General features: G+C 36.6%; 2 protein-coding genes across 4 annotated transcripts in view; one reads left to right on the top strand and one right to left on the bottom strand.

Moving 5' to 3' along the window:
- Positions 1-19,569, bottom strand: part of LOC124392201 (dedicator of cytokinesis protein 2) — a 119,006-nt gene that overhangs the window by 16,430 nt on the left and 83,007 nt on the right. The window contains exons 27-31 of the mRNA XM_046858960.1: positions 3,360-3,458; positions 2,961-3,055; positions 2,622-2,700; positions 813-913; positions 584-642 (exon numbers count right to left, since the gene is read on the bottom strand). Coding sequence (XP_046714916.1) covers positions 584-642; positions 813-913; positions 2,622-2,700; positions 2,961-3,055; positions 3,360-3,458 — 433 coding nt within the window. The remainder of the gene's footprint in view (positions 1-583; positions 643-812; positions 914-2,621; positions 2,701-2,960; positions 3,056-3,359; positions 3,459-19,569) is intronic.
- The window catches only part of LOC124392203 (inhibitory synaptic factor 2A), a 34,348-nt gene continuing 25,303 nt past the window's right edge, over positions 10,525-19,569 (top strand). For all 3 annotated transcript variants that reach the window (XM_046858962.1, XM_046858961.1, XM_046858963.1), the window contains exon 1: positions 10,525-10,754. The gene's annotated coding sequence lies outside the window, so the exon portion shown is untranslated. The remainder of the gene's footprint in view (positions 10,755-19,569) is intronic.

The raw sequence follows: 19,569 nt of genomic DNA, 5'->3' as shown, positions 1-19,569 counted from the left end.
CCATAATAATAATTTAATAATTTATCCTAACATTAATCAGGAAAAAAATGAATTACCAGCCGTCCCTTTCAACTGATTAGCAGCCAGTAACCTTGGGTTAATTGTGATTTCAACCAACTGCCATGACACACATAACTTGATGAATAAAAGATGTGTGTGTTGTGAAAATGTATAAAAAAAATATTTTTTGTGTGCTCTTTCACTGCTCTTGTGTAGTAAAAATTCAGAAAGTTCAGACGAGCAGGACATTTCAAACAATAAACGGCTTTTGTCTGAAACATGTAAGTGGGAGAAAACCAGAGAAATTGTAGTTTGAGATTGAGACAACTTGTGCCACTCAATACTCAATACTCTACCACTCTGTGTCCATATACAAATCATATTATATTTCTCATAGATTTTCAGTTGGACTGAGATCTAATTATATTTACATCTTCATCAAACAATTGACTAACCATCCTGCCTTGTGGTAGGTATGATATCATCCTAAAAGATACCCCTCTTATCAAGAGAGAAATATTTCCTCAAAGGTGATTAATCAGAAAAACATATATATTATATATATTATAATACACAAACTTACCCAACCTGTACCACATATCTCTGATCGCAAAACCAATCTTTCTTCTCATGTCTTCATACCTAAGAAACAAAACAAAGACACAAGAACAGGGTTCAAAGAGCAGACCTTGGTTAATTTAAATTGTTTGTTGCAATGACTGACTTCCACATTTCATACCCTGCAGATTCTCCCTGTGATTTAGTCTGCTCATGTGTGTGTGTGTGTGTGTGTGTATGTGTGTGTATCTCACTTTGCCAGTATCTTGTTTCTCTTAGTCGAAGAGAAATGCTGGAGCTGCAAAGACTCCTGGGTAATAAATGCCACAGCCAAATGGAAATAGTTATTCCACAACTGCAAAAGTGTGTGAGAGAGAGAGAGAGAGAGAGTGTGATTAGAAAGTAGAAAAGATAGTGTTTCTGTGCTTTTGAAAATTTATTCGTATTCCATATTAACTGCTCCAATTGTAACTGCTTCCCACATATTATATGGAGATAGATTTTCAGGTCATGTATAGCTGTATGTCGTTGTTAAATGAAGGTCAAAGTGAAACGACTCACATTTACTGATAAAATCACCAATGACTACATAATGAGTGACTGACTGTTTCTTGGACAATTACTATTTTAAACTTGTAGTTTTTTTAGATCAGAGGAGATCAGGCATTCTCAGAGCTGTATGATTGTATGCTGGTTCTAATTTATAATTTAATATAAAAAATTAAGTAGCTGATTTAAGTTCAGGAGGATGGTTGAGTCGACATAAAAAGGCGATATTGGCTAAAAACACTATTCTTATTCAATCCACTGTTACTTAATACCATAAACACGTATAAAGGTTTTGCATATGAAGAACACAATGTCCCAGTGAGTATTATAAATTAAAATGTTCAGTAAATATCAGACAGACTGTTTATAAAAAGATTTAACTGCAACAGATTTGACAGAAAATCCTGTTCTAAACAATAGACAGTCAAAATAAAGCTGAATTGATATTTAGCTCCACACAATATTCCTGAGTTCTGACAGATCATTAATATTTTGAAAGTGTTAATCTGCCTACAAATATTCCTGGAGAGACACCCTGAACTTTAAAAAGCCATGATGTTCTTCAAACATCAACTGTATTGGCTGATATGGGTTCAAATAACTTGTGGAAAAGTATTTAAAATAGAAACGTAGAATCAACGTATTCTCAGATTAGATTAACAAATCACACTGTTTCTGTCAACCTGGAACGTAAATAGTGCTGCATAAGCATACTTTATATTCTATTACAATTATTAAATCCTTTTTCAAATTCATTGTAATTTATTTTACTGCAATTATATATATATATTTTTTAATTATATTGTAAATTCAATTTAATTCCTCTATTCCATTTTTAAAATGACATTTAATGTCATAAACCAGACTTGTTTATTGCTTGTGTATATAAAATGAAAAAATCTAACTGATAAAAAAAAAAATCCAGCATTTAGTACAAAAAATATACCATTTGACCAAAGTAGAATTTTCAATGACTGTATAAAACAATACATAGATCTAATAAAATAAAGAAATTAATATATATTTAATATTTAGATATAATAAACCCAAATACATTGGTTATGTAATTGTGGTTTACTGTATATCTTGATTGCCAAACAAATTATTGGATTATCATATTATCAGTTAATACTCTCATGTATGCATATTCTCCTCAGATGATACACTTTATAAGGCAAAATGTGCTATTTTAGAAGCATAATAGGCGGAATTAATGCTTTTTTTAAATTCTTACAAATAGTTAGTACTAATCATAAAAGTCACAAAATGTTTATGAGATGAAATCAGGGTGTCATTTCAACTCCTAACACACAGCTTGCTGATCAGCATGAAGGCAAAAACCAGTAGAGCTTAAGTATAGTGTAAAAAAGCAGCTGCTGATACAGTACTACTGTGGCAATTTTCCAATGGATTCTCATACTGTATATCTCTTCTACACTGCAAAACATACTGCCATGCCAAGAGAAAACGTCAGCAGAGTACAAGCAAGAACAATAATAGAATGTGTGACACACCTGTACTTCGAAGTTGTTGTTGTCCAGGAACTTGTGGTTCATGGTGTCAGCGTAGGTGTTAATGGCATGGAGAAACACTCTTATAAAAAAAATAATCACTTTCAATTATCCATGAACTCAATCAGCCCTTTGCTGGAAAATGCTTGAATACACACACGTATTATATATATTTGTAACCTACAAAATCTTCAAACTAATATAAGAAGCACTTTGATTCCTTACAGATAATTTAATGCTTATATGTACTGTGGATGTGCATCCATACCTTTCACGTCCACTTACAATGTGTGTGTGTGTGTGTGTGTGTGTGTGTGTGTGTGTGTGTGTGTGTGTTCTCACCTGTTCTGCACCATGATCATGGTGACCCAGTCAGAAGGATAAACATGTTTACCAATCAGATCCTTGAACAGCATAAATGTCTCCATCAAAAAGTCCTAGTAAAACAAATATGCTCAATACATAAATATCACTGCTACACATTTATACATATTTGGTATGTGTGTTGTTACAGTCTGTGTTTTTGTATACATTTATTTGAACCTGTTTTTTTTTCTAAATATTTCTTAATTTAGAAAAATCCTTTAATATCTAAAACCTGAATGACACTGTTGTATTTTGGAACTTTAGATATTTCAGACAGCAAAGTTTGTTTGTGTGTGTGTGTGTGTGTGTGTGTGTGTGTGTGTGTGTGTGTGTGTGTGTGTGTGTGTGTGTGTGTGTGTGTGGGTGCGCCCTCACCACTAGGTCACTCGTGCCGCTGAAGGTCTCAATGTAGCTAGAATAGTGCCGATCATCCATCTGACTCAATATAGCAGTCATACAGGCCACCACACGAGACTGAGTGAGAGAGAAAGAGAGGGAGAGACAGAGAGAAAGACAATTGAGGACAAAGCGGTCCATTAGCCCTGGAACTGCGACTAATCAAAAGCTATGACACACTTTAAAAAAAAAAAAAAAAAAAGACAGGGGGAAAGTCAACAATCAACTTCTTCCATCAATCTAAATGAATCTGCACTTCCATTCGCTGCCCTCTATCCCTTCTCCTATATCTCCCATATCTCTATCTATTGCACCCCTCTCTTGTTTAGATGACATGGTGTGGATGTGAGAGGATGATGAATGGGAGAGGAGGACTGAAAAGTTATAGGTGACAGATTGAAGTTTGCAGATGTCAAGACAAGGGTGGTTATTCGCCTAGGTTGATGTGTGAAGCTGGGCATGTAACTGCATGTGTACGTGTGTGTGTGTGTGCGTGCGTTCGTGCACTGCCTTCTTGCCTTTCTTTAACAGTGGGCAAACCTTGCCTTATATAAAGTATACAGAGTGCTCACAGTATTATATGGCAGGCTGAAATATCATATCTATCAATAGAATGGCATATAACCTGTGAGTATTAAGCAATATCACAGTGTTTGATTAATGGTATAATACGAATGAACACACACACACACACACACACACACACAAAATGCAAGGCAGATCAGCAGGTGCAGTCATAATTCTTATATTTTTTTAACTATAATGCTTTACTGGGTTCTTGTTGTGTTTCTTTTAAATACCAAACAGGATAGTTGGAACCCATTCAAACAAACAAACAAACAAACAAACAGAAAAGCACTACACTTACAGTCAATAACAATAAACAGTTGTTATTTTGTGTTATTTATGCCTTGATTGTGCTTACTATATCTATTTTAAGATGCTCCTCTATAGACATTTGGTGAGAAAAGGGAAAATAGAGTAAATAATCCATTGTTCATGTTATTCATGTCACAACTATGACATCAGTCATGTCAACTGACATCACTCATACTGACACCACTGCATAGATCAGCCTTAATTCTTCATACCTGTCTGTGGACTGCAATTTGGACCAATTTATTCTAAGTCCAACATAATCCACCTTAAAGCATTCACTCACAGTAAATACAGCAAATAACACTCACTGTGCGGGGGGTTGTTTCATCATTAAATCAGTTCGAGCAGAAACGATTGTTTAACTAGTTGTGTCTTACAATGAGAATCACAAACAAACCCTAAAGCAGCTTTAGTCCCCAAGGGTCATCGGAGTGGAATTTAATCCTCACACCTTTTTTTTTTTTTTTTTTACTGTGTATAGTAATTAAGCCACTGAAGAGATTGAATCATAGAGAAAATTTAATTAAGGGATAAAGAACATGCAGTTCATTAGCTGAAAAAAGGACCCCTGTGTGCCTGTGCCCTTTAACGCCACACTTTATATTACATACATCAGCTCTGCTACTGGCCTTCAAGCCTCAAACTTGGCAATCTGGATTGCACTGCATGCTGTAATTAGAAAAAGTAAAAGCAGAGAGAAAAAGCTATATGGTACCCATTTATGAATAGATAATGCGGAAAGGTAAAAAGGTAAACAAAGAAAAAGGCACTATTTCATCCAATATTCTCAAATGTTTTAACCAGGAAGATAAGAAAACATGATGAAATGATTGGTAATGTGCAATAGGTAGTTGGACTTGAAATTGTTATATTAATATATTACATTAAAGGATTACAGGCAGAGCAGCTGTAGAATCTGAAACTAAACCTGGGGAAGGGGCCTGTGTGCATTTAAACATATCTATTATTAAAAGGAGCCTTACACAGGCACACAGAGTGTGAATTTAGAGCTTAAATTCTTATAAAGCCAAAGAATAAGCACTTATAGAAACACACACACACACACACACACACAAACACAGTGATAAATGTGCTATCAAAAAAAAGCAGTAATGCAGCCGGAATTTCTAAACACTCTTTCACACACATGCACAGACCCAAACCCAGGTGCTGGGAGGAAAAAGCAGAAAAATGAAATGTAATCTGTATTATGTAATAAATCTCATTAAATAGAAGCATCATCTAAATGGGCAGATGGCTCACCCTGCAGAACGAACTCAACACCAGATAAAAAAAATATGTGTTCACTCTTGGAAACAGAGGTGTACACCAAATGTGACACAAAACCTTGCTTCTGGAGCTGCAGTTATGTAAGTAATCCACTGTAGTGTCTTTTTCAGTTTACTGAAATATCACAGTGGGTGGTGCAGAGACACAGTGGGTTACAACTCCAGGGTCCATGGTTTGAACATCAGAACAGGTTACAGTCTGTGTTCTTCAGTTTCTTTCCACTCTTCAAAAATATTCAGGTTGGTAGACCAGCTTTGCTAAATTTCCTCTTGGTGTGTGTACAAAGGGCCATGCATAAGACTACCATCTTATCTAGGGCATATTTTTGACTAATGCACAGTGTCTCTGGTATCCAATTGTGGCTCTGATCAAGATAAACTGGATACTGAAGATAAATGAATGAAAAGATATTAGTGAATTAAATACACATGTGAATGAGGAATAGACTGAGCAGCGACCTAAAGATTTTTATCCAACAATGAGGAAGGTTCACAGTTTCACAGGACATTTACAGGTTCTGCACAGTACCTTCTAATTCTGTAATTTGTTCACTAGAAAAAGGAACACTGTACTTGTTACGAATTAAAACGAGTCAACAAAATATATAATATTTGTAATTTAATCATTTGCATACATTTTGATGTCTAAAATAGACCTTTTAGTTTGATTTATTGCCGTGCCCTTATTAGCCTATTTCACATTAATTATATGAGGTTAAAAAGGTTTTAGCAAAAAACTGAGAAGAATGTCCTCAGAAGCCTTTGATAGACACTTAATTAAACAAAGACGGGAAAAATTAATCTTTACATTATGTGGAAGGTACATTTTTTAAGGAAATGTTTTAAGTGCATTTGTGGTATCAACAAATGTTGATCACCAACATCCATCAGAAGGAACTTTAATTTTTTTTTTTTTATGAGGTCTACTTCTGGCATTTTTATTTTTATAAATGTAGGATAAATGGCTGCATTGCAGAACCTGTTTTTTTTTTTAGGACACAATCTAACTTGTGAGATTGAATTTAAGATTTGACATTATATATATTTTTTTACTTCTGGGATAATTCAACTTAATTTTAACTGACAGTTCAGACCTTACCACAAATAATGTCTTTACTACACTGAAGAAGCAGGGGTTTATTGAATTCATTGAAAAGCACAACGTTTTGTTTACATTTTGAACAGAGGTTTAGCACACAGCATGGTTACAGCTCACACCTGAATTTTAAACCACACACACACACACACACACACACACACACACACACACACACACACACACACACACACACTTATGCTACCTAATCTGAGATTCAGACCTGCCATTTTCCTTCCCTTTCTCTGGTCTCACTCAGCCTCCTTCAGGTCATAGCCCCATTTCTAAGTAGCAATCTTTCATTTTCCATCTTTGGCAAAATGGAATATTTAAGCAACAAGGCATTTGAGGCCATGGGCATCAGAAGTACAAGCACACCGAGATACATACATACACAAAGCATTTAATCGTAACACTAAAGTGTGCCTGCACTATGGAAAACATGGAAAAGAGAAAAAGAGTGAAAAATGGCGAGAAAGAGACTTAGTGAGATACATGAGAATATGCAAGAATATAAAGAAGCAGACACAAAATATGAGTGTGATTCGGCAGTGCAGTGGGGTTGTAAACATTGCTGATACAAGATGTTGGATTATTGATTAGAAGGTTGTGAATTAAAATCCCAGCACTGCAAAGCTGATACTTCTGGGCCCTTGAGCGAGGACCTAACCTTCCTCTCCTACGAGATAAATGTAAGTTACTATGGCTAAGACTGTCTGCCAAATGTCATACATATAAATGTAAAAGATAGCAGGGTAGTTTGATACATGTTATTTGGTCTTTTCTTTATAGTTTCTGAAATGCATTTTAAAATATATACTATCTTTATAAAAGCTCACTAACACCATCTCAGCTCTTTGCCATCATCTATCAGCACTATATGATTAATGACTTACTTAGGTGAAACTGAAAAGCAGCAGATTTAAAGGTGGAGGTATCTGTCAATTCAAATATCGGTTTAGAGGAATATTTTGGCTTATTTGGCAAACCATCTGGTAAACTAATTAAAAAAACAAACATGAACCACTAGTGTTCACCACATCCAACAAGCTAATCAAAGTGCCTGTTTCTTTTAAAACTTAACGTAGTAATTTTCCTGATTTTTAGGCCAGGTATCATTTGATGTAAAAGGGGATGTATTTGCTTGGATTTTGAATGTCAAAACAGCTAGCTTTAGCATATTACCACAAAAAATCTCAAAATCTCACCAGACACAATTCCTTGCCACACCACCAGAGGTCCTCGTCGTCTTAACGTCCTCTCACCTGTAGCTCGTCTGTATTAACTTTTTATATGTTCTAATTTGCAAAGTCATGTCCTCCTGAATTACTGGCCTTTTTGCCCATGTTACCTTCCTCTGTTTTTTTAACCCTTTTTTGTTTAGTCCTTCGAGTATTGTTGGTCCTACCGATTTTAGCTTTATCTTTTTGCATAGCTTTATGTATACTTATCACATTTTTGCCTCTCATGAAAATGTGCTTTAATCCCACTTCCAATTTATGTAATACATCACATTAACTATACCTTCAGGACATTTTTATTCGTCATGTTATTTACATTTTTACAGTCTCAGCATTTTGACTCCTCAGTCTTGTATCACTGTCAGACTTACATCAATCCTCTCTATTAGTTCTTTCACTACACTACCTGGTATGCATTACTTATATATGCCATACATACACAGATTCCTTATTCCGTTTAAATTTTTTTTGTGTATCATGTTACACCTGTGTGTACTCGTGACTTTAACAGATTTATCAAACAAGTGGTTTCTCTTTTTATTAAGTGTGTTTCATAAAATACACTCATGGAGAGTTTCCTTAAACTCCCATAGAACATAAAATTCCTTCCTGTTTTTTATGGCTTTTTTTAGATGCAAATATTCTATTAATTAATAACCAAATACAGCTTAGGCACCAAGATTTTTTAAACGTTCTGGGGGAAAAATGCATTGCTGATATCCATTTCTTTGTATGGTGATGAAACTGACAGGCTTCAACCCCACTGACTCACTTTTATGTGCCTTTCTGTGCGTCTGTTCTACATAGAGCCTCCTGTTTACTGTCCTATACATCATTTTTAGGATTTGCAGGAAAGGAAAAAAGGCAGAGAAAAAGAAAAATAGAGAGAGAGGGTGGCTAAGAGGCTAAGAAATAGGTAGGTGAAAAAATTACAACAAAAAAGAGGATGAATATTTGGTGGTCTTAAAAAGAAGCAGATGAGTCTGAGTGCATGTGTGATGATGAGCAAGAAAGAGTGAGAAAGAGGAAGACAGTCCACAGGTACTCATTAGACATGTCAATGGCTGGAGGGCTCAGCTAAGAACAGGCACACCTTTGAGAGAGTAAGTGAGTGAGAGAGAGTGAGAGAGTGAGTGAGAAAGTGTGTGTGTGAGATATGGAAGAGGGAGTTTTATGGTCTACTCGCCTTTGTCCTGATTTCAGTTCACAGCTGTCTTCCCTCAGGCTACCAGACCCAAGAACCTCATCTACATCTTTTCTCCCTCTTCTGATGTCTCTTTCCACTGTACCTCTTCACCTTTTCTCGTTCTCTCCAAACACATGCCCCCCCCCCACTTCATTTTTTCCAATCAACCTTCTTTTTCCCATCACCCACTTCCCACACACACTCACACGCCCCCTATGTCTGTCTCAAGTAATATTAAGAGATCTCATCACAGTTCTGAATCAAATTAAAGTGAGCAAACAGCATCAACACCTACATTCTTCACCCTGACCGTGGGTGTGCATATGACATTCTAAATGCTAATGAAACACCATGTATGTGTGTGTGTATGTGAGTGTGTGATAGTTCTTTGTGACAGCCCCATTGTTGGGAACATCTCCTTCAAGGGATATGATTCTTGTCTTTATACCCAAATATTGTCTTTTTTACATTGCACCACCCACACACACACACACACACACACACACACGCTGTTCACACACTCATTCACACTTATGGACAATTTGGAGTGCTTTGGGAGGTGGGAGGAAACTGGAGAACCCAGAAGAAACATGTCACAGTACTGAAACAGGAGACCCTGTAGATGTGAATTCATGTAACAAATTGAACTTCATAAATACCCCCATGAAGCTAGTATTACAAAAATGTACAAATCTTTTACACACACAAGCTGTTTCCTTCACCCCAGAGGTCACTTGAAACACACACAAGGTGAGTGCTAACACCTCTGGTCCCATTGTGCAACGCTGCTTATTTTCAGCTGCGATTAGAGCACGCTGACACTTCATTTATCTTCAGATATCTTCAGTGAGAAAAAAAAAACCCTCATGCACACCCTTTTTTAATCAGTGTAACACCAGTTAAGATGAATGTGCACATACTTTTCCTTCCTTCACAAATATGCTCAATATCCAGACAGCTTTAAGGTTGAATTACTTTTCAACAGGTAGCATTGCTTTACACGTCTTTCTCTCTGACCTTCCTCTCCTTCACCCTCATCCTCTCTGGGCCGCTGCTGCTTTAATGATGATCCACTGTCTCAGACACAAAACTCCCACATCCTGTGTAAAATTAAAGACTGCAACAGCTACACAGATGAGTCAAGAGGGTAAAAGCAGTCTCTCTCTCTCACACACACACACAGACACACACAGACACACACACACGCACACACTGTGCTCCTTGTGCTTGTCCTGAGAGTTGGGACTTTGGTACAGGCACAGGAGAGCTGTACTACACACAAATGTATCAGAGCAAAGCAGTAAAAACCAGGACACACATTCGGATTAACACACACACACACACACACACACACACACACACACACACACACGGCATGCACTGGGAGAGTGAGCGAGAGAGTAAGGGAGGGATGAACGAAGGGAGGGAGAGAAGGAGGAACGAAAGGCTCATTTAACGAGTAGACAGAAGCAGACGTACGCCGAAGAGAGTGAGAGGTGTGAAGGAAATCTGACCGGAAATAAAAAACTAAACAACAAAAAAAACAATCTTCATGGGGGGAAAAAAAGATGGTTCATGATATTCTCCAATTATGGAATGAAAGATACACAAGGAAGGAGCATATTATATGGAAAGGAAATGGACTGAACGAGAAAGAAGGGATACGCTCTGATACACACTGAGGTCAGTACTTTAGAACACATTTATATGGTTGTGTATGTGTTGTAATTGTTGGTCTTGCAAATTAATTACCGCACATTGTTGGAATAGCGAAGCATATATCCACAATATTTATTTCATTAGACAAGTACAAAGCGCTGTTCCTCAGGTTTTGTGAATAAACCAGTCAGACAATTAAATTCAGTTATAATAGACAAGTATAAATTTTGTATTTTATTTCGTGCATCTAAGGATAAAGGTTTTGTGTAAAAAACAGCCAGGCAATTAAGTTCAAATGAAACATGTCAGTGACAACTTTAGTTAAACAAAGCATTGTAGAACTGTGTGATTATAATAACCTCTAGTCTTCACCCAATAACTTAATATGTCCTGTCATGTAATACATTATATTACAGAATTCATGTTATAAATGTTTGTGGAAATAAATCTATCTATCTATCTATCTATCTATCTATCTATCTATCTATCTATCTATCTATCTATCTATCTATCTATCTATCTATCTATCTATCTATCTATCTATCTATCTATGTCTGTCTGTCTGTCTGTCCGTCGGTCCATCCATCCATCCCGCCCTACATCCATCCATCCATCCATCCATCCATCCATCCATCCATCCATCCAGCCATTCAGCCATCCAGCACATTGGCTAGGTTTGTGGAAAATCTTTGGTTAAGAGAACATATTTTTTTTGTTACTAAATAGTGATGTCACAAAACTTGCTCTGATCTGCGTAATGGTTTTATAGGTTGTGTGTGTGTGTGTGTGTGTGTGTGTGTGTGTGTTCATATTGCATATAATAGCAGGTGTGTAATCCCACCCATCTGTGGAGTACAGCTTTAATGCTTCGGACTATGCGTCCTTTATTAAGAGCCAGTGTTAACTTTTTTTTGTAACTCATTAATAGTCACAATGCATAATAACTTTGTCACATGACAATCTGTGTTTTTTTTTTACCAACTTTAAGAGAGTGTAAAGTGTATGATATATGCAAATTGTCAGCAACAGCAACATGTCATGTCATTGCTGTCTATTGTCCTTTACAAAACCCTGCCTGCATTTACTGATGCACATAACTACTGTAAACTGTAACAATAGGTAACTGCACGACTCTTGCATTCTGTATTTCTACTGGTTTCATTGATACACTTGCTACTTGTATCGATTCTCAAACAATGCATCTGTTTCTCAAAAACCCCTTAATAAATATGCACAGCAATTATGCCCCCTCCTTCCCTGTCGTTATTACAAAACATTTTTCATTATAAATAGATGTGCAGAAAATGGGATCGGATATAAACTGATTACTGTTTATTTTCGGCCAGGAAACTGGACACAGTTAAGAGCTTCCTCAGTCTCGTCTCAGGGTTTTCCCAAAACGGTGCATGTGCTGTGAGCACTGCGTGTGATCTTGCCTCGGATAAATTGGGATTTTTTTTCCAAGAGCAATAAGTGTGTGTAAAATTGTGCTATAGCCTGTTAGTGTAAGCTTTCGGCTGAGAAATGACCCGGGCATGTATTTGGTGTCTTGAGAGACTTCTCTGTGTGCAAACAGATGTAATTGCTCAGACTTAGACACTGGTTAATACGTATGCTAAACTTAGAGTGGTGTGATGCTGAATTTCTCTCTTGTCTTGTGCATTCTTGTGTAACACTCATATCATTAGGGAGGCATTGCATATTCTATAGGAGATCTTCAAACCCATCTTGTGCTCATACACTCTCTGCTGCACTACAGTGAGCAACATACATGCACACACACACACACACACACACACACACACACACACACACACACACCTCAAAATCACATTAAAGTCGCAGTATGATGAGAAGAACATCAGCTTCTGACACGGGGAAGAGAATAGCAGGATTGTAGAAAAAATAACAGGTTTTTGGGGTTGTCACAAATTCCTCCCATTAGCTTTCTGTTTTCCTCCCTGAACAGTCACAATGTTCCTCATTAATAGTTACTCTGCATATGGAAACTTACATGCACCCTGCTATTTGTCAGACTGTAATTTGAATGCAATTAAAAAACTAAAAGCCTATCATTTTACACTGAGCAATACAGAACATGGAAACCAGCCTGCTTTCTGAGATAATTACACAAATACAAATGGTAAAAATGGTCAGATTTACTCCGTGTATTTACTTGTAGTAATCGTATTTCAGGGATGTTCACACATACAGTACACATACAAGTAGGGGTCAAATTAAAGGAATTTCTCTTCGACTAGGCACTGTCTAATTTACAGAGGCACAGCTTTGTAAATTACTCACAAGTCCATCGCATTGCTACTATTACCACTGCACTGCCAAGCATGCAATATTACAATGGATATAAAAGTCTACACACCAATATTAAAATGCCATTTTTTTGTGAAGTAAAACTATAAAACTAAAATAAACCGTGTCAGAACTTTTGCCACACTTGCTGAGAAATTACAGTGCATAAACACATTTTAGGGAATAAAAGGCAAAAGCAATAAGTTACAATAAAACTGATTTTATACAGTAACTGCACGCACACTTTTAGAATTAATGATTTGGGTGTGTTCTGGATGATATAAAAGGTCGGTTGTTCCTGTTGGTTGACTGAAACCATGGTCTGCAAAAAGGCGCATATGGTATCTCACTTGTTTTATGGTATCAATCAGATAAAAGAATTTCCAAAACATTAGCTGTACCGTAAAACACCAAAACACAATCATCAACAGAAAAGGGATGACCACAGTGACATCCTCAAATGCAGGACATCTGTCCACAGTTATAAAAGTTATAAGGACAAGACATAAAGTTGCCATGAAGGCTGCCAGGTGACCAACGACTGCATTAAAGGAGCTGCAGAAACATCTGACAAGTACTGATTACTTGAGACAACAATCTTTCATTCTTCACGTCTTGGCTATGGTGCTGGGTGGCGAGACAGAAGCCCTGACTCACAAAAAACACTCAAGCCCAAGTAAATCACCACGGACCAGGTGGTCTGATGAGAGCAATTTCAACTTCCAGCACGACAATGACCCAAAGCAAATCAAGGAACCAACGAATGGTTTAACCAAAAGGAGATCAATGTTTTTGGATGACCTAGCAAAATCTGTGGGTGATCTGAAGTGGGACAACACTATAAATGTTTAGATTTTTTATTCTTTCCCCACTGTACTGTTTTTGTTTTGTTTTGTTTTGTTTTTCAGCTTGGCTTTACATTTCTTTCCAGGATCTGGGGAATCAGACAGCTAACTGAGGCAAATCCCAAATCACAACACAACATTACATAACCTCAAACATGCTAGAGATTTAGAGCACTTTCAAAGTATTAGCACAGATGACTGTGTTTGGCTGTGCAGGCAGTCATTATAGGAAAGTTTGCTCCCCTTTAATTTTAATAAGCATGAAAGCACTGTAATTTGTGAGCTTACATTAAAACAGTCTGCCTGTGACTTTCAATTAATGAGAAAGAAAACCAGCAACATCTCATAAAGTTTTAACACTGAGGTTTTATAAAAAAAATAATAATAATAATTTGAATTTCAAGTAGCATTTTTCTGTTAAGTAGACATTAATGTTTTTGTAGACACCATAGAGTGGCAAAACAAAACACTACTGGAGATTTTGCAGAACCTTCACTTAGCCTGTTGAACCAAATTGCTTACTTCAATACACTATATGGACAAAAGTATTAGGACAACTAAATGTTTCAGTCATTTGTGAGATTTTTTCCTGTTACCAGAAAGTTGGAGGAATACAATTCTATTGGATGTCTTTGGATATGATAGCATTACATTTTCTCTTCACTTGAACCAGGAGGTCCAAACCTGTTCCAGCTTTATATCTTCATTAAGATATAGTTTACATGGGTTGGAGTGGAAGATCTGTAATGGATTGCTATAGAGCTCTGACCTCAAACCTTTGGGATGAATTGGAACACCGACTGCACCCCAAACGTCCTCACACTACATCAGGAGCTGACTTTACTAGAATCACTGTGGCTGAATGAGCACAAATCTCCACAACCACACTACTAGTCTAGTGGCACATCTTCCCAGAAGAGCTGAGATTATAATAAGAACAAATGGGAACTAGGTGTGGAAAGGGATTATAAAATAGCAATCTTGCGGTCAGTTCCCACAAACTTTTATCCATACAGTGTACTTGATATATGTATTGTCTGTATGCATTTGTGTAGTGTAGCACCATCATATCCAACAGAAACAACACTAAAAGAAAATCAGTTTAAACTGCTTACACAGCATACGGGTGATCCTATTTGGGCCAAATATTTCAATATCAACTTTCCACACATTTTATTGGTTTTAGTTTATAGTCTGAGGGTTACTTGTAAACCTCTTTAGTAAATTCCACTGAGTTTCCTAGTGTTAGGATACTACTCACATTAAAAGTATGCAAATTGCAGTATTACAGAGGGTAATGAGACATAATGAGAGTGATCACATGATACACAATATGGCATTAGCAATAATCAGGAGTCATGGCCAGTACAGAGATGGAACAGATGGAAATGGAAATGCTAACAAGGAGCTTCTTTGACAAATAAATGATTTCCTGAAGCAGGGAGAAGGCAGACAAAAAAAGGGTGAAGGAGAAAGAAAAGTGAAAGAGCAGTAGCAGTAGAATGTGCATGCAAGCAAGATAAAATAGAGTGTGAGAGAGACAGAGAGAGTGAGAGAAGAGAGATCGTAGCAATTGAATTGTAAATTTGACCATTACTGATTACTCAGGTAGAACAACGTCAAGCAAAGTGGTTTACCATTACATCCATCACATTAAAAAGAAGAGAGGAAGACTAATAGAGGGAGAGAGTGAGTGACTGATAGAGAGAGAGAGAGAGAGAGAGAGAGAGAGAGAGAGAGAGAGAGAGAACAGAGAGAGACTCAGGTCTGTAAAATCATGACAGTGATCGAGAGGCAGTCAGAAAGACTGATTTCACCAGCTGATAAACAGGACACAGTATGAGAAGGTGAGACTGAAAGATAGAAAGAAACGGAAAAGAGTAAGAGCAGGATGAAAGGTTGGACAGAGGTGGTGACAGAGAAGAAAGTCAGTGATAGTCATGAAGAGAAAGAGAGAGGGTGGCGATAAAGGCAAGCTTAGCAGATTATGATGGAGCAGGGAATGGTGAGGGTTAAGGGATAGAGGGATAAAATGAAGAGGGAGAGAGAGAGACAGAGAGAGAGAGAGAGAGAGAGAGAGAGAGAGAGAGAGATAAAGAGATGAAGAGAAGGCTAGACTGAATGTCATTTAGGCTTCAACTCTCTGACTTCTACTGTCAGCTGTGACAGCACACGTGTGTGTGTGTGTGTGTGTGTGTGTGTGTGTGTGTGTGTCTGAGTGTGTGCTTGAATATGAGAGACAGTGATAATAAATGTCAAACATACTTACAGCCCTGATTAACCTAAATGTTCTCTTGATGCTTATCTACTCAATAAAGTATACACACATACATCCACTTTCCCACTGTTCTGATTAAAAGCCTGATGCATTAGGTGATTGAAACTCAACAGAATAGTCTGAGTGTGTGTGTGTGTGTGTGTGTGTGTGTGTGTGTGTGTATAAAATATATAAAATATATAAAATATAGCCCTTATCCTCCTAGTTAAAAAATGCACCTACACTGTTCAGAGCCTGCCTCTGTACACACATACACAGCTTACAGGGAAATGCACATATTGTGTTAAAGCAGTGATTTTACTATAAACCCAGATAACACCTTGTGATTTTTCATCAGTATGAAGCAAAGGTCATCAACATAAAGCAACTGATCATAAACTGAATTTATAAGTTGAATGTTATGCCAACCTGGAGTAGTAACACCAGTCTAGATGTTTTCATTAAATGGCCTGTTCATTTATCTAAAAAAAATTGTATATACAATTGTCAAATACTTCATTAGGAAAATTATCAGTCAATCATGTGGCAAAGAGCACAGTGAATGAAACAATGCAGATTCAGGTCAAGAGCTTCAGTTAATGTTATATTAAACATCCGAAAATGTGACCTCTGTGACTTTAACTGTGACATGGTTGTTGGTGGATTGGTTTGCATATTCCAGGAGCTAAAAAACTAGAGAAAATTGGAGTAAAACTGTGTAAATGGTAAAAAAAATAAAATATATACTGTAGATAAACAGCAAACAAAAACCTTACGTGTGTGGAGGGATTGCAGGCTGAAACACTTTGTTAGTGAGTTTAGAGGAGAATAACTAACTAACAGGAAGTCTAGAAAACCCCACCCCACCCCCCAATCCAGATTTTCAAGAGCCTGTCTGCATGATATTCTCGGATTCTTGTTTGTGGCTGACAGGAGTTGAACCCAACATGGTTTTCTGTTGTTGTAGCCATCCACTGTTTTATGAATGCTGCGATGCTTTTCTGAATAAAACACTTTTAAAGAGTGTTTATTTGAGTTACTCAATCCTTTGTGGCAGCTCAAACCAATCTCAAGGTTTAAGGTTCACATTTCTCTTGTCCTTTATATCAACAAAGCCTTTCCACATCATTCTGTTTAAACTCTAAAGACTGTTGGGTGTGAAAATCCCAGGGGATCGAAAGTTTATGAAACACTCAATCCATCCCATCTGGTACCAACATCCATGCCACAATATGTCACAGAAATCCCACATGAAAAGTTTGATGAAAGAAGTTTAAAAAGAAGACAATTCAGAATTGTAATTTTATAAAGTCTTAAACGTGATGATTACTGTGCTTAAAATAAAAAAATAAAAATTAAAAAGTATCAAAAGCTTAAAATCATTCCAAATGTATGATAGCTTTATTCTACAAAGTTCATGGGAAGGATAGAGCTACAGTCTCCAAGGTACATAACTAGCATAGAGACCAAGTTCCCAAAATATATCCCTAGCATAGAGCTAAAATTTTGAAAAGTAAATGAATCAGTGCTGGAATCTACAATACATAATTAGCATAAATCTGGAGTTTTCAAAGTAAAGAACTAGCATAAATGTTAAATATACTAAATACAAATTAGAAGCTAAAAACAACATGACTATCATAAAGACAGACAGTGAGATTTAGTCAGCTCCCTAGGTTGTGGATCAGTATATGGTTTACACATGCTGAAGCATTTGCAAAGACCCTAGTTCACTACACATTGTACCACTTATAACTGCAAAACTTCACCACTGGCATTTATTACCAACAGGGAATTTTTACTTTGTGATTTCCTCATCTGCCTCGACGGTAAAAAAACAAAACATAAAATATTTATGTTATATGCTCTACATTTGTTACTTTATACAAATACATATGTATTTATCTTGGTACTTCAATCAGGTTCATAGCTAACTAGTGGAATTTTGAGAGCTACAACAACAATAACAAGCTACCTACATTTTGAGAAGGTTTGGAAAAAATCATTGATGCACACTGTTTTTCGTTTTTTGCTAAATCCTGAAATGATCGAGACAGCCCTTAAAATGGCAGACCCCTGATTAGTGCCCTGACTACATAGTAAATAGCTAATTGAGACACACCAAAAGTTTGGAAAGCATATAAAATATTTAACTAGAATAGAATAGAGCAGGAGTTTACAAAGTGCATGCTAGCAATTGCTAAACTCTGCAAATTACATGACTAGCACACAGCCACAAACAAAAAAAGTACACACTTCTGGAGTCTATAAAGTTTACAAGCAGAAGCTGAATTTGACAAAATCCATAATTAGTGAAGAGCTGCAGTCTTAGTAATATTAAATGTCAGCAGCTGAATCTCAGGTGTGAACACTACAATTAAAAAAGAGAGTAACAAAGTTTGATAATAAAAGTTCTATGTGTGATTATGTACATGCTGTAAAAATAGCCATTTTCATCTTTAAGAAAAGATTGGTCACAGGGCCATATTTCATAATTTAACTGATTTGTCTTATAAATTCAAGTGTGTCATGTCCCAAAAAAGGCACTCGTTAATCTGAATTAGAGATGCTTGACATTGGCTTGTTTTGATACAATTTACCCAGCATTATTTCCAGTGAAAGAGAAAAACAGAGAAAGAGACCACCTTGAAATCTACTCCCCTGACACTGTTCATTTTATTACAAGGTCACACCACTGCGTTGTTTTGTACTGTACATCTGCTTACTTTGTCTGGTTTTGTCAGTGTGAGAGTGTTGTGGCAAAAAATTGCAATGTGTTTGTATGTAGTTTATTATAACACACATGCCCATTGAACATGGTCATTACATCTCTCTTTCATTCCAGTTCTATACGTGTACTAATAGTCTGTTTGCATGTGTATGTGATTGAGAGACAGAGAAAGTGTCAAATGTCTCTTTCTAATGAGCATCCTCTGTAGTTTTATCCTTTTATCCTTGTAATGACTTCTACTTATAATAAAACAGAGTGCACTCTTCAGTGAGTTACTCTGAACTAAATCAAATCATAACCAAACTCCCATTAATGCTCTCCTGTGAAGCCAAACTCCATTATACACAATGAATGAGATGGCCGGTGTCTGATGTCTCCTCATTTAAACAAGCCATACTGAATGAAGAACATATAATGATGTGATTCAGATTAGATCCTTTAACACGATCGTGTAATAATAATAATACTTCTTATTAGGGTTCATTCAGAGAGGTCATGATCATTAAGGATACAAAAGAAAAAGAAAACATTGGTAACACTATACAATACCAGTACATAAATGAGCATGTACTCATATGTAAAGTAAATGTTACTGTATTATGAACTAATGATGAGTAGACATATACTAATCAAGAACTAACCTTACCTACGCCATGAGTCACATGAATTCATTTGCTCTGCTTTGTAAAAATCAAG

Source organism: Silurus meridionalis, chromosome 10 (genome assembly GCF_014805685.1).
Source record: "Silurus meridionalis isolate SWU-2019-XX chromosome 10, ASM1480568v1, whole genome shotgun sequence".
Lineage (NCBI taxonomy): Eukaryota > Metazoa > Chordata > Actinopteri > Siluriformes > Siluridae > Silurus > Silurus meridionalis.
The sequence above is the reverse complement of the archived record's forward strand: the minus strand, read 5'-3'. Positions and strand labels throughout refer to the sequence as shown.